This window comes from Argentina silus (assembly GCF_951799395.1).
Source record: "Argentina silus genome assembly, chromosome: 22".
NCBI classification, from domain to species: Eukaryota; Metazoa; Chordata; class Actinopteri; order Argentiniformes; family Argentinidae; genus Argentina; species Argentina silus.
In genome coordinates, this window is record NC_139676.1 from 7858066 (window position 1) to 7883065 (window position 25000).

Sequence of the window (25000 nt, forward strand, 5' to 3'; positions counted from 1 at the left end):
TCATGACTCATTATACGGTACCAATACCATGACATTGAGTTCAGTGGAGGCTGGTGGAGGTAGAAATTGGAGGACGGACTCATTGTAACGCATGAAATGGAAGTTTGACGCCATTCCTCATTCCATTTCATGCATTACAATGAGCTCATCCTCCGATTTCTACCTCCACCAGCCTCCACTGATTGAGTTGTGCTTGCAAAGCCCCATACACAGCAACTATGATATTCTCCACCACCCCTCTCTATCTGAACTGAGGGAGGCAGGCGCTTGACAAGGCTGATCCATGCTGGCCTCAGTCGGGGGTTCCCGGGCCCACATGCAGGGGCTGCACAGATGGAACAGGCAGCCTGGGGTGGCGGGGTTGGGGTGGTGGTGGTGGTGGTGGTGGTGGGGGGTGGGGGTGGTGGGGAGCAGCACCATTTAACTTCCTATCATCCGCCATGACGCCGCACTTTACCAGACGACATGTCATAACAACTTCTGGTGGACTGTCATCAGCAGGCATCATCATTTCTCTAAGCCTACTCTGAAGGCCGGAGCTTAGCTGTACCGTGTGTAGCATTTTAGATACTATCAAGTCGGATTTTCCCTCTCCTAATTGACACAGAAAAAGAACACCTCAAATGTTTAACCTGAGGTTAGGAAATACACTCATTGTTTGGCTTTGGTTATGAATTATGGAGTACACATTGAGCATCCCCTGCCTGTGCAGTGGGTTATATAAACAGTTGGGAGACAGCAGACCTGGAGCTCACACAGTCTCACTTGAGAGAAGGAGAGTGATGGAGGGGCTGATAGGATGAGACAGCACACACACTGAAAGTTCAGTACAGTTTTTGTGTGTGTGTGGGTGTGTGTGCGTGTGTGGTGTATTGACTGTGTGTGTGTGTGTGTGTGTGTGTGTGTGTGTGTGTGTCTGAATAAGTAGATACATAGAATTTACTGTATATATTGTAACACCACAAATAACACCATACAAAAGAAAGCAATACAGATATACACTCAACAAACACTTTATTAGGAACACCTGTACACCTTCTCATGGTGGAGGTGGTGTAATGGTGTGGGGAATGTTTTCTTGGCACACTTTGGGCCCGTTAATACCAATCAATCATCACTTGAATGCCACAGCCTATGTGAGTATTGTTGCTGACCATGTGCATCCCTTCATGACCACAATTTACCCTTCTAATGGCTACTTCCAGCATGATAATGCACCATGTCACAAAGCAAAAGTCGTCTCAAACTGGTTTCATGAACATGACAATGACTTCAGTGTTCTTCAGTGGCCTTCCCAGTCACCGGATCTGAATCAAATAGAACCTTTTGAGATGTGGTAGAACGGGAGATTCACAGCTTGAAAGTGCACCTGAAGAATCTGTAGGAATTGCGTCATGCAATCACGTCATCATGGACCAGAATCTCAAAGGAATGTTTCCAACATCTTGTGGAATCAATGCCACAACGAAATGAGGCTGTTTTGAGAGCAAAGGGAGACCCTACCCAGTATTAGTATAGTGTTCCTAATAAAGTGTTCAGTGAGTGTACAGTACATGTTCAAGCATATTTATTAATTTATTCAACATATATTTGAATAACCTTCATAGAACCTCTCATTTGATAAATAATCTCAATACTCTGCATGTTCATCAACAATTACGCAGAAATATATCTATTTAGAACATAGTTTAAATACACCAAAATCAATACAGCTACGTTGATACATAGAGCATGTATACAATATATCTTGATTCACCCTTTAAATGTGCATATCAGTTTGACAGGTTCGATAAAGTTCCCTGCCTCGCTATATGGAATTACTACTACAGTAGTCACGTTAACGAACTCTCCAACGCAAAAGAGAGAAATGAAACAAAAGCAACAAAAAAAAAAAAGAATAAACTCAAGTGATTTGCTGTTCCTTGAGTGGAGCAAGGTAAACATAACAGCAGATACAGCACCATTCACAGGGTGAAATATGGCCTTTGACCTTTTGATGTCATTTCCTGTCAAAAACCGGTCTTCAACAGAGGCACTTTGTCAAAAGTGTGTGAGTTCTGCATTCATATCTGCTTCAATAGTTTTCACAAAATCATTGTCATTGTGTCAATAAAAAATAAATACATCAACTCTTTATCTGAACACAGGGAAGGTGTTCAGTGAGATGGAAATGAGAAACTTCAGACGTGGCTCATGAAACGCATTCATAACAAGGACCACATTGACCCCCGATCCTGCTGTACTCTCTCTCTCTCAGTGCTCCCTAGCCATGTGGCAGTTGAACTCACCACACACACACACACACACACACACACACACACACACACACACACACACACACACACACACACACACACACACACACACACACACACACACACACACACACACACACACACACAGGCTTATTGTAAAGCATGGAATAGAATGAGGAATGGTATCAAACATGGAATGAGGTGTGTGTTGGAATGAGGTGTGTGTTGATACTATTCCTCATTCCATTCAGTGCATTCGAAATGAGCCCATCCTCTGATTCCCACATCCACCAGCCTCCCCTGCACCCAGCATGCCACTTCATCCAATCTTGCGTTTCATATATCTGTCCCGATGAAGAAATGGAGAGGAGATGAGTAGAGGACGCTCCGTCAAGACTATTGAGACGCACCCAACTGTATGTCTCTCTCTCTCTCTCTCTCCCCCCCCCTCTCTCTTTTTATCTCTCCGCCTTGATCCCTTCATCCCCGTCAATGGCACCGTATCTGTTCATCTTGGTGAGTTTCAGGTCGTCCTCTGAGAAGCCGTTGCGAGCAGCGAACATCTGACTGATCTCCATAAAGGTCTTGTTCTTGGTCTCGGGGATGATCACTGTCACGTAGACCGCCACCATCACACACACTGCGCAGAACACCAGGTAACCGTAGGCGCCAGCATACATCTGAGGGCGCACCAGAGGGCATGTTCTTTTTAAGAAGAGAATCACAAGTGTGTGTGTGTGTGTGTGTGTGTGTGTGTGTCTGTGTGTGTGTGTGGGGGGGTGTCTGTGTGTGTGTTTGTGTGTGTGTGTGTGTGTGTGTGTGTGTGTGTGTGTGTGTATAATTCTCATCATAGAGAAGTGTCTGACCTGTAGGAATGGGAAGACGAAGCCCACGGTGAAGTTGGACAGCCAGTTGAGGAGTCCAGCCAAGGTGTAGGCAGCTGGCCGGTGAGACTGCTTAAACAGCTCTGCTGTCATCAGGAAGGGCACTCCAGCTGCACAGGGTCAATACACACACACACACAGAATTGCAATTATTCAATTACGCAATTATGGGAGTTCTATAAAATCCAGCCACACCCACTATTCACGTACACACACACATAAACACACACACACACACACACACACACACACACACACACACACACACACTACACAAATAGTACAGTTAGTGGCTACAAAGTATTCATTCACAAAATCCACATAGAAATGTGCCTTCTTCAAGAGTCAAATCACTGTAACATTCAGTATCTAATACTCCTAAACTGGGAGGGGATGCAGCCAATAGATCCCCTGATGATTCTAATCACGCTTATCAGCTTCTCTGGCATTTTCATCAAGTTGACATCAGGTCAGAATCCTCTTCTATCCCCTGACATACAGTATTCATCCATACAATGTAATTAACCATTCACATTGTCAATGATTGAGTATAAACAGCCAGTCTGATGATGTCCAAAATGGCCTATCAATAGATACTTTTCAGGCCAAAAATACACATCACATCACAGGTCACACTTGTTATTGTCACATGACGCTTGATGTCCAATGTATAATGGAGTGACAGGGGAAAGTTAGGTAACTTTAGGTTAGTGAGGCAAAACTACAAAACCCATCAGCGGAGGCTGGGTATATGAGACTCATATACACTGTCGAAACACTAAGACTTTTAAGTTTAGTATAAGCATATTAGTGCATTAGCTCAATATGTAGACTCTATGGGCGTTTTCATGTCTCTAAACGTCTCATTCTTCATCGTTAGAAGTGAAAGATATGAAGGAGAGATGTATTATGTATTATTAAAGGCCCTAATGATGAGCTTTGCCAAGAAGTTAAAGTCATCATTATTTGTGCCTGATAATTGCACAGGGGAAGGCTTTAATACAGTCAGAACCAATAACTAGCCTGTAATTTGTCTACATTGGCAATATGGCTTCTTCTTCTTCTTTATTGTTTATGTAAGATTTTGTCTCGGGAAAACCATATTCATCACGGCGAGCTTATGAACAATGAGCCATTAAGAATCTAATTGCAGCTCCAGAAAATCCTCATCTGAGCGTTGAGGTATGGATTTTGCAGGCTTGACGAATGACATTATGTAAACCAGTCGCAAACCACTTCATCATCCTTGCAGCGACTCGACGTCACGCCCACTGTTATAAACTGTTGCGTTTAATTCCGCTCACTCACTCAGCAGACATGCAACAACAACAACTACAATGGCTTGTAAAGAATGGATGTTCATGAAACTGTAGGCAATTATGATTTCCTCATTTACTGGGCCAATGAAACACGATCTATCTCTCTATAGGGAGGAAGAGACAGCGAGGGGAGTTTGTAAATGCCTGCATCGTGTACTTCCATGTCCTACCACCAGAGAGCGGTGTTTCCTTATAGGAAAATTAGACACATGAGATCAGCCCCATGGTAGGTTAGGATGGAATGCTAGAAGTGACACCACTTCTAAGTGAAGAATGATCTATCCATAAGCTGAAGGAGGGAGTACACCAAGGGAGGCTTGTGGAGGTAGAAATCGGAGGACAGGCTCATTGTAATGCATGGAATCGATGAGGAATGGTATCAAACACGTGTTACAATGAGCAGGTCTTCCAATTTGGCCTTCCGCCAGCCTCCCCTGGAGTACACACTCCAATAGTGAGAGTAGACAATGGATGGCTCCCAAAAATATCTGGTTGTATATTGTTGTTGTTGTTGTTGTTATTGGTATTATTATTATTGTATTATACAGTATTTATGGTTATGATGCTGCCTCTTGGCTGGGGTTCCTGTGTATTCTCAATAAGACACTAACCCTGCTTGCGCAAAGGATGAACAGACAGTTAGGTAAACACAGAGTGTGTATGGAGTCCTTACCGGGCCCTATGCAGAAACCAGCGATGATCCCAACCACACAGCCCACACTTACGTAGCGCATCCAGGACACATAGGCCTAGTGTTGAATGAAAACACAAGACATTACAGAGAGAGCATGGGACACTCATCACTAAACAATGGACTGGTTCTGATCTTCATTCCACACCACGGCCCCCTGAACAACTAAGACCACAACAAAGAGAGTCTGCACGATTCAGGCTAATTCGGTTATGGTTGGGTTTTTTTAGGACAACTTTTCCATCACAAACTGAAAACTGGGTCTGACTAGGGGGTAGGTTACGTTGATTGTCACCACAGACATTTAGCATGCTTTTTCTTGTTTTCCCACGCTGTTACAGTAGTGGTCTTTGTAGTTTGTTTGTTTGTTGTGCGGTGGTTACGTGTGTCCTTGAATGCCCGTGGAAAATTACAAGAGAAACATTATTTGATATAAGCTCTGATGTGAGGGCCAGTATTTCACTAGATTCCATTACAAACTATTCCATTTCAGCGGGGGTATGGTAAACTGATCCTAGGTCTGTAAAAGATGAGTGTATCGTACCTGCAATAAGAGAGAGAACGTGATTCCAGCACAGCAGATTGCCATGAAGGTGAAGCCGCCAATCAAAAGAGGTCTTCTGCCCAGCCGTTCAATGGTGAAGCACTGGGGGAGGGACAGAGGAAAATGAGCTGTTCCTATTGGCTAACAAATGTTTACTTACACTTTGAGTAAAGCAATGAACTGTCATCTATCACTAATACTCTGAGGCCGTGTTTTTCTAAATGATTGCTCACCAGAGGAGGCTGGTGGAGGTACAAATCGGCTCATTGTAATGCCTGGAACTGAATGAAGAATGCATTCCTAATTCCATTCCATGTTTACTTCCACCAGCCTCCCCTGCTGCTAACCCAATGTGCCAATAAAGTAACGCCTGTGTGGAACTTATGGTCTGACCATAGACTATTGTAGGTCTGTTTACCAAGTGAGCCTAGTATTCACAGTACCACGGTAATACCTTAGATTCAAGATATTCAAGATTCAATACTTTATGACACATCATACTACATACATTGTACTACATCATACTACTGTATATACATCTTACTACATCATTAGAAAAATACATCAAGACTACACCTATATATAAGTTAATTTACATTTACATTTATGGCATTTATCCAAAGTGACTTACAACAAATACATTTGTTTAAGTAAGTGAATCATCTATCCATCAGTCATCATAAGATAAAGTAATCAATGCTCAGACCAGGGGCCATTGGCAGTCACAATGCTAGAAGAAGGAATTTTTTATTTTTTATTTTATTTTATTAACATGAGAGAAACTTGTACAGGGGGGTAGTGGGGGTGAAGAGGTCTTTAGGAGGGACAGATAAGATGGAGCCTGAAGTTAAAAACCTTAGTCTGGATAACATAACATACTCAGTCGTTGTGTTCAGATGGCTGCTTAGCTTACCCCTATAAGACCAGCGACCACCTCGATGGCGCCGGTTCCCACTGTCGTGTACTGGATCTGATGGGTTGGGATACCGGCGTTTTCAAAGATGGCGTTTGTATAGAACCAGATCTGGAACAGAGAGTTGGAGTTCATTAGTAACTTGTGTGTGTGTGTGTGTGTGTGTGTGTGTGTGTGTGTGTGTTTGTCTCTGTGTGCGCGTGCGTGCATACATGTGTGTATGTGTGTGTGTGTGTGTGTGTGTGTGTGTGTTTGTCTCTGTGTGTGCGTGCGTGCATACATGTGTGTGTGTGTGTGTGTTTGTCTCTGTGTGCGCGTGCGTGCATACATGTGTGTATGTGTGTGTGTGCTACATCAAGTTTCGCTAAAGGTCATTTCACTAATGGTCATTAGCCTCAAGCTAAAGAACGATGCGTTGCAAAGCCTCAGATCCGACTCTTGATAATCCAGTCTGTCATGTGTTTTGATTGTATCTGTCATTATTCAAATACACAAATCAAGTTAATACATACATACATTCGCAGTTCTGTTGTCTCCAGTGTGATTCATCATAATTGTCATCGTTATTATCCAAACTACTGTCTATCTACTGTAACTCTACTATATCGGATACATTCCATCAATGCAGTTGTCCGACATTAAACTATTCCCCATGAAATTAATTACATTCAGTCTCATCAATCATACTTCACTATGGCAACATACTGTTCAGTACATCATCTGGTCTACTGCATACACAATCAGGATACGTTGATTAAACACACCATCATGTTGATTTAGTAACCATCCCATTCCCAACTGTAAACCAGGGGAGGGAGGCTGGTGGAGGTAGAAACTTGGAGGACGGCCACGTTGTGTTTAATACCCTTCCTCATCCCGTTCCATGCATTACAAATGAGTCCATACCTCCACCACAGCCTCCACTGCTGTACACATGTATTTTCCCACCCTCACAGTCAATTGAAATGTCCACCCACCCACATTGCTATTTGCTAACCCTGCGTGGAACATTTGGAGTCCTACTACTACCAGGAAATGAGTATGAACAGAGCTCCTCGGGTTTCAAAGGTGGACATGAGGGTCTTTCATAGCGCATTAGCCTTCGTCCGTTCCGTGCTCGGAACAGCTGCGCTACTAAAGGGGAGCCTAGCGTAGCCACGCTGTGAAATGGTGCCAGCAGCATGTTAGCATGCTAGTAGCTTATATCCACATGGTGCCGTGTCTGTATGGGTTGATATTGGACCACTGTGTGTGTGTGTATGTCTGTGTGTGTGTGTCTGTGTGTGTGTGTGTGTGTGTGTGTGTGTGTGTGTGTGTGTGTCTGTGTGTGTGTGTCTGTGTGTATGTGTGTGTGTGTGTGTGTGTGTGTTTGTGGACCTCCCTAGATAGGGTGTGGATGGGGGAGACTGTACTAGGGGCATAATGAGGCTTGGCCCTGCTTCGTCACTCAGCGGTTTCTAAGTGAGGCTGTAATATATGGTGGTTGGTGATAAGGGGGCTATACAGCTGGAGACATGTGGATAGATAGGCGCACACACACACACACACACACACACACACACACACACACACACACACACACACACACACACACACTGTGACCCACCGCGTCGATGCCAGACAGCTGCATACTGATGTTGATGACCACGATGGTGAAGACCTGCCAGTGGACGGTCCGGTCCTTCAGCAGGCCAATCACAGACACCGTCTGGACCGTGGACAGGGACTGCTGCTCCTCCTGCATCTCCTCGATCTCCGACTGGATGTTACACTTGGACCGGTACCACTTCAATGCTAAGGGCAGAGGAGTCATCAGCATGATGATTATGATGATGATGATGATGATCATCATCATCATGATCATCATAGTCATTCTACATGTATGCTGTAGTTTACTGTATATTTTTTCCGATGTTTTTGGTTGTGAAATTGTCATCTGTGTCCCCTTTAACTACTTCATCATCATCATCATCATCTGACCCCTAATCCTCATAGGCCACCGTCACTATGAGAATTCTCCACATCAAACAGATGGCTATGAACTTGCTACTGCCTTCCTTCCCCTCTCTCTCTCTCTTTCTCTCTCTCTCTCTCTCTCTCCCTCTCTCTCTCTCTCTCTCTCTCTCTCTCTCTAGCTCCCTTACACAGCAGGCTAATGTTACCAGTGTTGCTGGGATATATGATTGACAGCTCTTTGAAGTGTGCGCCTGGGTAGAGAGAGAGAGAGAGAGAGATCTCATAGCCAATCAGAGATCAGCGGGTTCAGCTACTATGCCCTCCATGACAACTCAATTGACTGAAACGTGGGATTCACACAAAGAAGACCTTTCACCGGTTCAGGGCCGGCTCCAAGGCCACAAGTTGCCCAGCATTTATTACGTTGAAAATCATGTCAGAGAGAAATGATATAATAGAGATTAGATGTTTTATAAGTGACTTTGATAAGGTCAACTTCGTAGACTGCAGACTTACAGTACAAATGCCAGTAGCAAACAATTGTTTCCAGTCACTGTACTACTTATGTAACCACAATTGAAAATGGAATGCAAAGCTTACTTGACAAACCCCACCCCCAATAAAGTCGGTTTCTCTTACGGTAACATTCAGATCCACTCATTATAACTGTACTAAGGAACTCTATCTCCCCCTGTTGGTCGGAGCATTCTCACCTGTAATGGTGGCATGGATGTTTCGCATCTCGATAAGCAGGTACCGTGGGCTCTCGGGAAACCACGGCAACAGCATCAGCTGGAACATGGTGGGCACCACCACCAGAGACAGGAAGAGGGGCCAATGCTCTTCCTGTGGAGGGGGGTCAAAGGGCATGGGGTCACCATGAGGTCAGCCATTAACCACAACTTTCAGTTTGACACACTGCTCATGTGCAGTGAATAGCTACTAAATATGGGACTACCATGAGAACTTAACCTATGGCTCATGTTGATCTAATTACTGTACAACTGAGATACATTGCCATTGATTGAGATCTCAGTCTTTGATAGTTCATTGTCGGGCTTATTGTAATACATGGAATGGAATACAGGGAATGGTATGGTAATGACATACAGGGAATAGTGTGGTAATAAATGGGTTTGATACCATTCTTCATTCTGTTTCATACATTACAATGAGCCCGTCCTCCATTTTATACCTCAAAGACACTGGAGGTCTGGGTTTAGATGACCCAAAGTTCAAAATAACTCCAAAAAAGAAGATGTTTGCTCAGAGTCAATATATAAGAGGGATATACTGTATATGATATGATTAGATTCATAATCAAAATCGTACCCTGCCCAGGAGTTCATGGAGCCCCAGCACCTGAGCGAGGAAGACCCCTGTACAGATGAAGATGCTGGGCATGAGGCCCAGGAAGCCCCGGAGGTTCTTAGGGGCGATCTCCCCCAGGAACATGGGCACCACACTGAGAGAGATACCTGGAGGAGGAGAACAACAGGTCAGATACACACACACAGACACACACACACACACACACACACACAAACACACATTACAAACTCCTGACTTAGCCTTACAAACTTAGTAGCTAGTAATGTGTATAGCCTAGTGCATTAAGCCCAGTGGAAAATCCATTAAGATCAATCATAGTTGTTTGATACCATTTCTTATTTCGTTCCATGTATTACAGCGAGCCTGTCCTCCAATGTCTACCTCCACCAGCCTCCCCTGATGTGTTCTCTATCCCTCCAGGTAACCCTCTACAGTATGTACCTGAGTGTATCCCTGTGATGAAGCGCCCAATGATGATCATCTCAGGAGACCCACAGAGCCTGCTGCAGCCCATCAGAGCTGCTGCTATGAACACCAGAACTGTGGATTTCACCAGAGTCCCTTTCCTGTGTGGACACAACATAACTGTCACCATGAAAGTACAGGAATATGTACATGGAAAGCCAATCACACATCCACACACACCGACACAAACAAACAAACACGCACGCACACACGCACGCACACACACACACACACACACACACACACAAATACACACCAACACCCCCCCCCCGCCCCCACACAAACACACACACGTAAGCCTTACCTCCCATATTTGGTGACTAGCATGCCCACCATTAGCGAGCCCACCATGCCGCCGATGGCGAACACGGAGACGATGACGGAGTACATGAGAGTGAGGGTCTCCTCATCCAGGCCCGTCCTGTTACGAGACACCATGGTTTCGTTGTAGAACTTCTTAATGTACTGAGAGAGAAGGAGGAGCAGGAGGAAAATACATAATATAAGTACAGCATGGGGCTGTATGAGATGAGATGAGATGGCCACATTTGCCTTGCCAAAGACATTTAACACAATTATGACAATGGAGCTCAAATGGTCACCTGACCGGGCAAAGGTCAGAGGGCCAGAGAGTACGGTCATAAATGGCCATTCAGAGGTTTGAAGTCAAATCTAATTACATATACATTTACATTTAAATTTTTGGCATTTAGCAGACGCATTTATCCAAAGCAACTTACAACAAATACATTTGTCTAAATAAGTGAATCGTCTATCCATCAGTCATCATAAGAAAAAGTAATCTATGCTAGGACCAGGGGCCGTAGGCAGTCACAATTATTTATTTATTAATTTATTTACAGTAGAGAAACTGTACAGGGGAGTAGTGGGGATGAAGAGGTCTTTAGGAGGGACAGTTAAGATGTAGCCTGAACAGATGGGTCTTCAATCTACAGCGGAAGGTAGGTAGTGACTCTGCAGTCCTGACAGCAGTGAGAAGCTTGTTCCACTAGCGGGGCACCAGTACAGTGAAAAGCCGTGACCGAGTAGCATGATTGCTGCATCCGCGTAGAGGCGGAGGAACCAGGTGGCCAGCCAAGGTGGAAGGGCGGAGTGATCGGGCAGGGGTTTGGAGGCTGACCATTGCTTGCAAGTAGGGAGAGGCTGCTCCCTGTGTCGCCCAGTAGGTGAGCACCAGGGTCTTGAATCTGATGTGAGCTGCTACCGGGAGCCAGTGATGGTTGCGGAGGAGGGGGGTGACATGGGAGAATTTGGGGAGATTGAACACCAGATGGGTGGCAGCATTCTGGATGAGCTGCAGAGGTCTGATGGCGGAGGCGGGGAGCCTGGCCAAGAGTGCGTTGCAGTAGTCAAGGTGAGAGATCACAAGTGTCTGGACCAAGAGTTGTGCTGCTTCTCTGGTGAGGAATGGACGTATTCTTCTGATGTTGTAGAGGAAGAATCTACAAGAGCGTGCTGTTGCTGTGATCGCCACACAGGATAAGTGGTTGTCAAGGATAACCCCAAGGTTCTTGACTGTCTGGGAGCAGGTCACAGTAGTAGAGTTATCTACTGTGATGGAGAAGTCTTGGAGAGGGCAGGCTTTCCCCAGGAGGAAGAGCAGCTCAATCTTGTTAAGGTTGAGCTTAAGATGGTAGGCTGACATCCAAGCGGAAATGTCTGCAAGACACGCAGAGACACATGTTGCCACCTGTAAGTCATAGGGGGGGGAAAGAGAGAAAGAGTTGAGTGTCATCTGCGTAGTAGTGGTAGGAGAAACCATGTGAGGAAATTACAGAGCCAAGAGATTTGGTATAGAGGGAGAACAGTAAGGGCCCTAGGACAGAGCCCTGGGGGACCCCAGTGGTGAGGGCTCGTGGAGAGGACAGTGATGTCACCTGGTAAGAGCAATCGGCCAGGTAAGAAGCAAACCAGGAGAGTGCAGAGCCAGAGATGCCCAGTTCTGAGAGGGTGGAAAGAAGGACCGGGTGGTTTACTGTGTCGAATGCAGCAGACAGGTCCAGAAGAATGAGAACAGAGGAGAGTGAGGAAGCTTGAGCAGAGTGGAGGGCCTCCGTGACAGCAAAGAGAGCAGTCTCAGTAGAGTGCCCAGCCTTAAAGCCGGATTGGTGAAGGTCAAGGAGGTTGTTCTAAAGGAGATAGTGAGACAGTTGGTTAGAGACAGCACATTCAAGGGTTTTAGATAAGACGGAGAGAAGGGATACCGACTGGTCTGTAGTTATGGACAGCAGACGGGTCAAGAGTTTGTTTCTTGAGAAGAGGCTTGACTCTTGCTGTCTTAAAGGCAGCTGGGACAGATCCTGTGGGTAGAGAGGAATTGATTATGGTGGTAAGGAATGGAAGGAGGTCTTTGGAGATGGATTGGAGAAAGGGGGAGGGGATAGGATCGACGGGGCAGGTGGTTGCCTGCTTGGATGTGACCAGTTTTAGAATATCATCAGGGGAGAAGGAGGAAAGAGATGATAAACCAGTGTAGCGCAGTGGGTTTGGGAGGAGTGGTAGCAGTGTTGGCGAGAGATAGAGAGGAAGAGCTCCTAATGTCATCTTAACTTCTTTTCAAAGTAGGTGACAAAGTCATCTGCAGACAGGGAGGAGGGAGGAGGGGGAGGAGGTGGGTTGAGGAGTGAGGTGTGGAGAACAGTTTCCTTGGGGCAGAGGGTTGAATTTTGGAATGGTAGTAAGAAGCTTTAGCAGCTGATGCAGATGAGGTGAAGTTGAGGAGGAGAGAGAGATATGGTTTTAGGTCATCAGGGAGGCCGGTTTTTCCCCATTTCCTCTCAGCTGCCCAGAGCCCTATTCTCCAGGCTTGCAGGGTTTCAGACAGCCAAGGAGCATGTGGAGTGGATAGTGCTGGCCTTGAGGTCAGTGGACAGAGTGAGTGGAAGGATGAGGAAAGAGTGGACAGGAGGGTGAAGGAGGCTGCATCAGTGGATAGAAGGGAGAAGGATTCACCAGAGGGTAGGGAGGATAAGACAGAGGAAGAGAGAGCGGTGAAGGAGAATGTACACAGGTTATGACGAGAGGATACAGTGTGGGTAGAGACTGACTGGGAGGGGGTGGATTTGAGGGGAAGGGAGAAGGATACAAAATGATGATCAGAAACTGGAAGAGGGGTAACAGTAAGGTTGGAGGTATGGGAGGATCTGGTGACGACAAGGTCAAGCTGATTGCCTGCCTTATGAGTTGAAGGAGAGTGGGACAGGGTAAGGCCGAAGGAGGAGAGAAGGTCAAGTACTCCAAACGAGTGAAGCTTCTCGGACTAGATGTTGAAGTCACCCAGTAGTGAGAGCGGTGTGCCGTCCTCAGGGAAGAAGCTGAGAAGGACATCCGTCTCATCTAAGAAGTCGCCAAGGTGACCTGGTGGACGATTATAACGACAATGTGAAGTTTGACAAGGGAGGTGACAGAAACAGCATGGAATTCGAAGGTGGATACGGACAGGTGTGACAGGGGAAGGACATTGTGTGACCACTTGTGTGACCAGGTGAGACGGCATCAGAGAGGACTGCCGGAGTAGCTGTGTTTTCCGATATAATCCATGTCTCTGTGAGGGCAAGGAAGTGGAGGGACATGAAGCAGGCGTAAGTTGAGTTAGCCTCTGCTTTCCGGACAGCTGATGGGCAGTTCCAAAATCCTCCCGTGACAGTGAAGTCATGGTCAGTTGAGCATGGTGGGTAGATTAGATTGGAATGGTTGCGAGGGGAGGTGTAGCGTCGATGTCTCCTCCTGAGTGATGAAATAACAGGAATGGGGAGAAAACACATTGTGACATTTGCCGGTATAGAGACTGAATTTTACAAGATTAAATTAATTTACTTAGTCTAGAGGCTTCACCACTCAATCCAAAAGTATTTAGTGCATTTCTAATAAGCTTGCTACTGCTAAAATTGTATTCTGACTAGCCTATTTCACTTGCATTGTGTATGAGGTCTGCATGCAATATGTCTCAAAAGTATATACACAACATACAGACAGATTTAGAGCACACATGTAGCATAACATGCTAACCCTATAACAACTGGTTTGGGCGCCCTCTTCCCATACAGTGACTGATTGGTGTATGCTGATTGGTGTATGCTGTAGGCCTTTGACAAAGTTTCTAACATGTGAATCAGGGGAGGCTGGTGGAGGTAGAAATCAGAGGACAGGCTCATTGAAATGCATGGAATAGCATGAGGAACGGTATCAAACACATGTGCGTCTCTTTTTCTCTCTCTTTCTAATTCTCCTTTTCTCCCCCTCACCCCCTCTCTCTCTCTCTCTCTCTCTCTGCCTCCCTCCCTCTCTCTGGCATTTTCAGGTCACGGTCAAAATTCAATTCCGCGGCCCCGCACGTCTCTTTTTATAACACTGTCCTCTCTCCTCCTCCTAATGTCTTTATGAGCTGGAGGAAGCAGCGTGGTGTCGCTAATATACGATCAATTCACTTTCCCTCCTTTCCCTCCTTTCCCCCAGCCTGCCTGAAACAGCTGAGGAGTAGGAGAACTCTTTATTTATTCTCTCTCTGAGGCCACAGTCTCGTGATTACTTTGGCAGGTGTCTCGTGATTACTTTGCTACAAAAAATGACGGAAGAACTGCACTGGAGAAGAAAAAAAAAAAAAAAACACATTCACGCTGCATTCACGTGACAACTGTGTTCGCTGTCTCTAACACATTATTTTATTTTCTCAAACTCTTTCAAAAATATGAATGAATAGAGGTCAGAAATGTCACAACCACAGCACAGCAGGTAGGGTCAATGATGCACAGGGTCGTGTGAATGCAATCTTGAATCTTGAATCTTGAATGCAAGTGTTTTTTTCCGGTGGCCTTCTTCTTCTTCTTCAGCAATCTTTGGGAATGCTGATTGAAATCGGGAAATGCTTAAGACAAAGTTATTCTTTCCAGTTTACCGTACCCCTATCTAACAACAAAAGAAGCAGACCATGATGCGAGGCGATTTCACTTGTAGAAATGTCTTCAAGTCCGCGATGTGAGTCATCATTTATCAGTCTGCTACCTTTGAAGCTACGTCCCTGCATCCCCTGTGCCAACTGATCTGTGACTAGACGTCATTAACCTCCACATGTAAAAAGAGGTACGTCTAGTCATAAACTGGGGTGATAACGTTCCTTATGTGTGTGTAGGGACTCAAGTGACATAATCAATAGTGGTAGTGTGATAGTGACATAATCAATAATCAATCAATCAAAAACCTATTGACATCAAAATCAGTATCATACTGTAGACGCTGAGAAACATTCTAGGAAAATGTAAACTGTAGTTATAATTACATAAGTGACCATCATTAACTTGACTAATAATAATAATAATAATAATAGGCCTAATAAAAAAGAGATTTTATTTGTAAAGCGCTTTTCATTCGAACAATCTCAAAGCTCATGAATGACTAGACGAATTCAAGAAAAGGGATGCTCTTGTCAACGGTTCCATTCTGTACCATTAACTCACAAGGGCCAACCATAGACATACTGTATAACTGAGCCAAGCATTACCATAGACATACTGTATAACTGAGCCAACCATAGACATCCTGTATAACTGAGCCAAGCATTACCATAGACATACTGTATAACTGAGCCAACCATAGACATCCTGTATAACTGGTCCAAGCATTATGATAGACATCCTGTATAACTGGGCCATTACCATAGACATATAGACATGCTGTATGCTCTTCTGTACTACTATAGCTATAATGGGTGTTCTTATTGAATATTGGGCGGGGGGGGGGGGGGGGGGTAGTCACAGTCTCATGTGAGGCGGACCATGACCACGGTGTGAAGCGTGAGAATGTTCACGCTTCACACTGTTCAAACTGAACCGCGTCAGAGCAAATCCACCGCAGCCAGGCAACCAGACTCATGATCCATCAGAAGGTACGGTATCACTAACACAGTGTGTCCAACAATCTCAGACTTCACATAGTCAGATCCAGTGGAGGCTGGTGGAGGTAGATTGCTCATTGTAATGCATGGAACGGAATGAGGAACACGTGTTTGATACCGTTCCTCATGGTAAAATGGTAAATCTCTCTCTCCTGCGTGGCTTTCACCTGCCCGCAAAGAGCGCAACTTTTGATCCACAATGCAGTGACAAATGAGGCCTCAACAACACATTGGCTAATATTTGCTAATGCCTTCCCCTGACAACTTACCCTAACCTTAACCACTCAAAGTTAACGCCTAACCTTAACCACTCAAACTCAATGCCTACGCAAGTGGTAATTCATGTAACTCTTATGCAACGTATCTTTAGTTTTTGACATATACAGTATATTAAAAGCACAACAGGTGGTCAAATGCTGGTATAGCCAGATAATATGTGTACACAGACCATATTTCCTTGGTCTGCAGAAACGATACCCCAGAACGTATTCCATTCTGAGACTACATGGAAGACACAAGCATCCTCAAGGTCCAAGGGCGACACTTGACTTTGAACATGTCTCAGGCAGCAGGGCTACCTCATCACCAGAGAGTGATTCCAAACCACCTCTGCTACACCCCGACTCACCTGTGCAGGAGAGTTGACGACGGCCAGGTTGTAACCGTAGAGCATGGAGCTGCCGAACGAGGACAGGAAGGCCACCGCCAGCAGCGACACGGTGAGATGCTGTGGGGAAGAGGATGAAAACATTTTACATTTGAGTCATTTAGCAGACGCTTTTATCCAAAGCGACTTAAAATAAGTACATTTGTCTAAGTTACTGAATCAGCTATACTATACTATACATCAGTCATCGTAACTGATGAGAACAAGTGCCATCGACAGTCACAGTGCTAAAGAAGGGAAAAAACAGGGGGATTTAAAAAAAAAAAAATAATGTTTCTGAAGTTCAGGTAATGTAATGTAGGGTATTAGGGTATATTCAGGTAATGTAATGTAGGGTATTATGGTATATTCAGGTAATGTAATGTAGGGTATTAGGGGGTGGAGAGGTCTGAGGAGGAGGAGCCCAGGTGTAGGCTAAAGAGATGGGTCTTTAATTTACGGTGGAAGATAAGTAGTGACTCAGCCATCAGACAATCTTATCCAGAGTGACTTACATAAGCAGGTTCGCCTATAGTAATTGAAACAACAATATATCACAATCACTGCAAGACTTTCTATAAGAATAAGTGTTAGATGCAGTCACAGTGCTGGAGAAAGGAAAGAAAACAATTGTCGGTTTGAGAAACACTCATGTTGTCTGATAGCATGTTGGATTAGCATAGATTATGACTGATAAGGCCTTAATTTTGAGGAAAAACTCTGGAAAGATTGTGTGGTCAGGAAAAATCAGGGCTCCTAAATAATTTGACTAATACTTTAGATGTAGAACTCTTTCATTTCAATGGAATTGTGTTGAAGAGGAAAAATACAAAACACAAAAAACGTGTTTTGAGTGAGTGTGTTTCCATACAAACACCATAATTATGGCTACTTATGACCAAAGAAATCAACCTGTCAACGTAAGCAGCTTTCTGTGATCTACAGAAAACAGCTTTGAAAGGGATTTTGACCAGAATACAGTATTATAAATATCATTGGCATTCATCTGTAGGCTATACTCCGCATGTGGGTCAATCTGGATAAGGGTGTCTGCAAAGCATGTACCCGTCCGGAAATGTACTGAAGCACAACTTCCACAACATTGCACAACTGTAACCAACACCAAAACCATAGATAACAACATTGTCAATGTACGTTTGAGTATGAAACGGTTCACTTTTTCCCCCGCCATATAACCAATGTCTTTCAGATGCCAGATTACTATGGAATTAGGAGATTAGTGAATAATTTCACATTACAAGCTCTTAATACAGCATGAATAGGGTAGGGTATACATTGCATGTCCTGCCAGTGTTGCACTGGCACCAGTCCACTCCAGCACATGACCCGATCAGAACTGTGCCGGGCGGCTGGACCATGGCCAGATCTGGTCAGTCTACCGTGTCAACACGGTTAACACCGAGGAATTGGACCGACCCTTGAATCAGTTGGAAAGTTTTCAGCTACTGTACCGCCTGCCAGACGCTGGGAATTACTGTCCTGCTTTCTGTCTCCCAAGCTAGTGCAGCCAGTGAGGTGAGAGAGGAAAAAAAAAAACTGAATAGTTTGACATATGTCACCTCGTTTATCCAATCAAAATGTATTCATCTATCGTTTTACATTCATGACTGTGAAGGCCTGTTTGAGAGACTGTTCTTTACACATGACCATTTCTCAATGCCAGAAATGTATGTGTAACATACAACATATATGCAACATATATTTAACATACAACATATATACAACATATATTTAACATACAACATATATACAGCATATATCAAGTCCAGAGGAGGCAGAAATCAGAGGACAGCCTCATTGTGATGCATGGAATGGAATGAGGAATGGTATCAAACACACCATTCCGCATCCTCCACGCCACACCTCCAGCCTCCTCCCCCCACACCTCCACCCTCCTCCCCCCACACCTCCACCCTCCTCCCCAGATCTAGTCTCAAACTATCTTCAAAAAGGAACTACTGTGTTGTTATATTCCTGGTGTTGTATACAGTAGGAATGCCCTGTAATTGGTTCCAGCTCAGTCGCTGAATTCCAGCACAACACAGCTTAACTGACACCACCAGTACATAGGGTCAGTGGGTTAGCCAGGGCTTAACTGCTCCAATGGCCAAACCTCGTTTCAAGTGCAGAAAGAGAGAGAGAGAGGGAGAGCAGAAGCTGCCATATTACTTTGGGACTGTGTGAATGTAAGGTACAGTCATGAGGGAGGTATGGAGAAATTGGTTGTTCACATTGGAATGGAAGGAGAAAAATAGAATTGTCTGTGTACAGTACTATGCCATTGGAAACATGTCAAACTACTGTAATACCAGGGGAGGCTGGTGGAGGTAGAAATCGGAGGATGGGCTCATTGTAATGCATGAAATGGAATGAAGAATGGTATCAAACATGGATAGCGTTAGTGACATCAACAATTCAAAACCTATTGGCATCAAAAATCGCTATCATACTGTAGACGCTGAGAAACACGACACAACAACAGAAAAACACGTGTTTGATACCATTCCTCATTCCATTCCACCAGCCTCCACTGCGTAATACACTGTATACTGTTTACATAACACATATACTGTATGACCATGACCAGCGGGTAAGTAGAAAATATTAGGCAAAACATGGTCATAAACAAGGCCTACAACAAAGGCTTCATTTGTGATACTATTCATTGATTGACATAGACCAGACATGAAGCATAATATGAAAAACAAAAGTTTCCCTTGTATATAGATGTCCTCACGGCCTACTCATCTACAGGCTTCCATCCTCTTTCTTTTTATGGCTAAATAAACTGAAGACCCAGGGCCTTTCGTTTCAGCAAGGTTGACGGACAATAGGAGTATAGTTCCTGCTCCGAAGAAACGTTAATCTAGTTTGTAACGGCCAGAGGGAGAGAGACTTAGACAACCAGTCATGGAAATGACTGATGGGGCGGGGGGGGGGGGGGGGGGGGATGCTGCTCTGTAACATTCAACAGAGGTTGATGTTTGCTTCTGACAAGACTTGCTTGTACAGGACTGGTGCTGACTGGCTACTGCAGTTTGATCTCAGACGTTCAGAAGTTCACTTAATTGTTCTAACTGAGTATACTTTCTCAGTGAAAAAAAATGTGAAGGTGGTGTTTGTTTCGTACATTTATTAAGGTGCTGTTTTAGATCTAATGTTGTCGGAGATGCGCTTGGCGCATTCCTTTGTGAATTGAAAGCACCGGCTAGGCTATTAAATGCAGCGAGAGGTTTGCTCCAAGGCCTGCTTCTATGAAGAATATATCCTGCACACTCGACTGTAACTTTTCATCTCTACTGGAATAGAACTAATACCCTATTTTAGCAAGTGTTTCCTAAAAGCGCTCTTGTAACCCTCTTTTCTTTGGGGCAATTGAAAATGTCAGTAAATAGATGTAGGCCTATATTGAGATCACTGTCTTCATACCGTACTCCTTAAGTCTCTGTAGGTAGCCTACACATGCTCCATACTCCTTTGGGGTTAGTTTTGATCACTGCAAACTGTAATTTTAACTGAGGCATACTGCACAACAGAATGAACATGGGGAGGCTGGTGGAGGTAGAAATCGAGGTTGGGCTCAATCCATTCCATGCATTACAATGAGCTCGTCCTCCGATTTCTACCTCCACCAGCCTCTACTGAAATGCCCCCACAGCTTCAGATACTATCCACAGTGATGGGCAATATTGTCCATTTGCCATTGAAAAGGGTATAGGCCAATGATAGGCCAACTTCATTGCTATGCCAACAACTGATTCACAAAATAAATACATTTCAAAAGATTATTAATAAAAAAAAATACTTGAAAGGAACCTGCATGCCTTGAAGGTCCGATTAATCCTTTACATTCCTAAAGTGTGTAGTCTAAACGTCTCTTAAAAAAAAGGGAAAAACGTGATGATAGGAGTCATTTAAAAAAAAAGGGAAAAACCTGATGAATAAACGACGAATTTTGTTCATAAGAATACTATATGATAAAAGAAAAATCATCCTCTTAGTACCAAAAAGTAAATACGAATAATCGAATCAATAATTAAAACTTAATTAACACTTACCCCCGAACATTTTCCATCGCGTGCTAATAGTACTTCCTCCGCCATGTATGAATCATAAATAAATGCCCAGTAAGTGCGGTGCGGTATTAGAGAGAAAGGAATTTTCATACACAATACTTTTATAGCACCGGCATCTCAAGGCTACATCCATGTTATTTTGGGAGAAAGGAGGCGTGCTATGAGTTTCTGAAAGTTTCAACCACCAATCCCAATTGAGCAAAGTGCAACAAACCCTCCCAGTAGTCAAACGCCCTCCTCGGTGCGTCTTGACAGCCCCCTGCGATCACATGATGATTGTCAACGTGATTCTGCAAAAAGCGACCACCGTTGTGAATTGAATCAGCTTTGCTTCTGTTGATGTGTTGTAACGCCCTTGGAGTGACTGGTGGTAGGAGAAAATGTGTTTTATCTTGGACTTAAAAGGCCGAGTCGAATGTGGAAATAAGACTTCTCCTCCCTGTGCAAATCTAGATGTCCACTGCCAATAGTTTATTGAGGATAAGTCTTATAACATTATTCTTCAATTTCAAGACTTCAAAACTGCTTTTTTCATGTCAAATGCTGGCTGCCATATCTCAGTCCTATGTCACTAAGGCATCAGATGATCACATACGCTGCATTGCTGGTTAGTCAAGCATGCTCAAGTTTTTCACACTACCCAAGATTATCATCATCATTATCGTCATCACCATCTTCATCATCTTCTTCATCACCATCTTCATCACCATCTTCATCATCATCATCATAATATTAATAATAATTTCAAGTTATTTACATTAGCTCAAGGATCTGCTGTAGAAGAGTCTCCCAGAGAAAGTTCAGTCAGGACACTCATGTCAGTTTAACTATTTATTGCATGAAAATGGTAATACATTTAAGCTTGGCGTAATTGGATGGTTCTGCTCTGTAGAGCTCCCTGCCTGGAGTTAAACAACCAACAACATTAAAGTATACAATCTGGCAGGGAGCCATGACTTATCAAACCCCCCCCTGTGGGTAGGCTACATACAGTACAGAGCGATTGAACAGTTGGAGGCTGGGAGTGGTTGGTAGGATGACCACACAAAACATACTCTCATAGCCAGTGCAACCATTTCACAACTGTTGAATGCTAAGTGGGAGCATCTACCTGGCTGCTTTCAAGCCTCTGTCCCTTGACCATGTGATGGATGTTTTTGCATACTGGTGAACATTCTGTCCGTCACCTGACGGACAGCTGCACTGTTTGACTTTGAGTGCCCCGCCTGAAGTAACGCTATGCTCCATTGACTGTGCAGCCCCTCTCTACCGTCCGTTGGTGATGATTCCTGCATGTACACTAGACACTGTAGTCCCTCAAGCCACCAACAATAGCACCTGTCAAATTCTGATTGCCAAATGCTGATTTTGAGCATCCATCCATCCATCCATCCATCCATCCATCCATCCACTCACCCACCCATTAATATATCCATTTATGGATTCATTTATTCATTCCTCTATTTCTTTTTTCATCCATTGGTGTATGAGCACACTGTGTTTACTGTCTATGGCCCTGAGGAATGGTATCAAACACACATCCAATTTCTACCTCCACCAGCCTCCCCGGGACCACATACATTGGTCCACATGACCTCCAAGGGAAAGTCCTTGACATTTACACACAAGTTCATACAGTATTAGCAACATCCGTTCCTACTCAAGCCAATCCAGTCCAGCCTACTTCATTCTTGAGTCTCATCTCAGCTGACTACTAACACAGAGACAACCCACCAATCAGATCCTCACAGATCCTCACGGCTTTGGTCACCGTGGCCCTGCCCTCTCCCCACATGACTGTCACAGCACTGAACCGTCCACCCTTTCATGGAAATATGTTTGACGTGTCCCTCCTGTTCTGTGGGATGTACAGTATGGTCAACCTCATGGGAGGGCATGGGAGGAGCGAAGCTAATGTTTAGCCTTAAGCAAATTTGACATGGAAATGGACATTAGCTAGTTAATGGAAAAGCTCTGAATTTAACGTTGAGATTATCAAAGGTAGATCTAAATGGATCAACAATTGATTTCAGGGGTTTTTACGTTGTTGTTTGAGGGGATGTTTTAGATGTTATTAGAGTTAGTGTTCAAGACAAACACTGTAGGTCATTGATGTACAGCGAGGGAGGCTGGTGGAGGTAGAAATTGGAGGATGAGGTCATTGTAATGCGTGGAATGGAATGAGGAATAGTATCAAACACGTCATACCATTCCTTAGTCCATTCCATGCATTACAATGAGCCCGGCCTCCGATTTCCACCCTAATTTTCACATTGTGGGGCAAATGATTTCAATACCCTTTGGATGTTTTTGACAACGGCCATGGAATGTTGCAGTCCTGTGACCTTTCTTTTTTGTGACGTTTTCTTATTCAACAAATCATTGACTGTTAGTATGAAGCAAAGACTCACCAAAGATACACAGTGCCTCCGATCATGTGGATCCCCTGGGTACCGCCAGGTTGGGCTGTAGCCAAGTGTGGTTGATAAGAATGAGCCAAGAGGTTGAAGAAGCAGCGAGAATAGGCCTGTAGTGGTAACGATGTGGTAACTAGTCATGGGTATGAGAGAGAGAGAGAGAAAGAGAGGGAGAGAGAGATGGGAGAGAAGGAGAGAGAGAGAAGGAGAGGGAAAGGAGAAAGAGGGTGAGAGAGGACAAAGCAGTTACATGACAGAGAGAGAGAGAGAGAGAGAGAGAGAGAGAGAGAGAGAGAGAAAGCGAAAGAGGGAGATCATCATCATCATGAATTCTTCTTGAGAGGACACAGCTGTTTGAGAGACAGCCACTTAAGTAGAGTCTCTATCATTTCCACAGCCTCCCCCTGTGTCTATCTAACCCCCTGCTATCCCCTACTGTACTCAGCAGTACACACTCAGTAGTACAGTAGCCTTCCACAGCCAATGAGCCCTGGCAGGCCCCTCGGGCACGTGTTTGCGATCCCAGGCACTACCGAGCAGCCGAGCTCCCAGGTCAAACGGTTTGTGTCCTATGACTCCTATCATCACACACTGTCTAGAGGAATCATGCTGTTCTTGGTGAAAAATCAATTACACTTTTCAACATAGGGCACTATTCATGGTGCAGGCAGGGGGTGAAATGGTGGGGGGACGGGGGTGGTGGGGGGGGACGGGGGACGGGGGTGGGGAGGGGGGAGGGGGGAGGGGGGGGGGTGGCAGCTTCTTGCCCCCCGCTGGGAGACTTCCCAAACACACATTAAGAAGAGGCACATGAAAGGGAGACAAAAGAATTGGATGTGATGGGAGATGGTCGTGGCGGCAGCTGACTACCATGCTGGTTTGTCACACAGAGATGGTGATGCGTTTTGATGGGGGCACTTCGGTATTGAATCTGTCACGTCAAAGAGAGTAAGCAGGAAAGAGAGGCCAACTGTTAGGATTTTTACATGGAGCGCCGCGTAGCGACCAAACCGTTGCGGGTGTCGCTATTGACCGGGAACTCTCTTGTTAAATTCCTTGACCGTTCCGTACGTGCTGCTTCACTGTCGACTGGGAGGCATGTCCGCTCCATTCATTCTTCAAACTTCTCCTTAATGGAAGGTTGAAACAACTTGATGAATGGTTAGTTGCAAATGCATCTGTATGCCTAAATGACAGATTGGGCCAGTGGTTTCTCTATGGGATTCATCCGTTGACGGACAACGGAGATGACAAGGGTCTGCACGAGTGTGTTGTTCATAATTTTTCTGGACAAAAATGTTCAGAGAAGTAGAATTTTTGACAGGCCGCACTATACGTCTATTCGTCCGTTTCGCCAGTTAGAAACGAGGAATAGGTTGTGCTCCTATTTATTAACGCCCAAATTCCACAAATCAAATCCTTGGCCTTATTCAGTCACTCCAGTAGTCTTTCCATAGGAGTGGTTTCTGGTGAAGGTCAAAATCGGAGGACGGGCTCATTGTAATGCATGGAACGTAATGATGAATGGTATCAAACACGTGTACCATAAACCACCATGGATGAGGTCAGT

At 44.6% G+C, this 25000-nt stretch overlaps 1 protein-coding gene across 1 annotated transcript; it reads right to left on the bottom strand.

Annotated features, from left to right (window-relative positions):
• Nucleotides 1–2713: 2713 nt before the first annotated feature.
• On the bottom strand, nucleotides 2714–21040 carry slc2a15b (solute carrier family 2 member 15b; the record flags this gene model as incomplete). Its single annotated transcript, XM_083694350.1, has 12 exons — nucleotides 2714–2935; nucleotides 3122–3249; nucleotides 5132–5207; nucleotides 5694–5795; nucleotides 6607–6717; nucleotides 8213–8400; nucleotides 9276–9408; nucleotides 9895–10040; nucleotides 10336–10460; nucleotides 10664–10824; nucleotides 16899–16997; nucleotides 20996–21040. The coding sequence occupies 12 exons, from the start codon at nucleotides 21038–21040 to the stop codon at nucleotides 2714–2716; spliced, it is 1536 nt and encodes a 511-aa protein (XP_083550476.1).
• Nucleotides 21041–25000: the final 3960 nt, after the last annotated feature.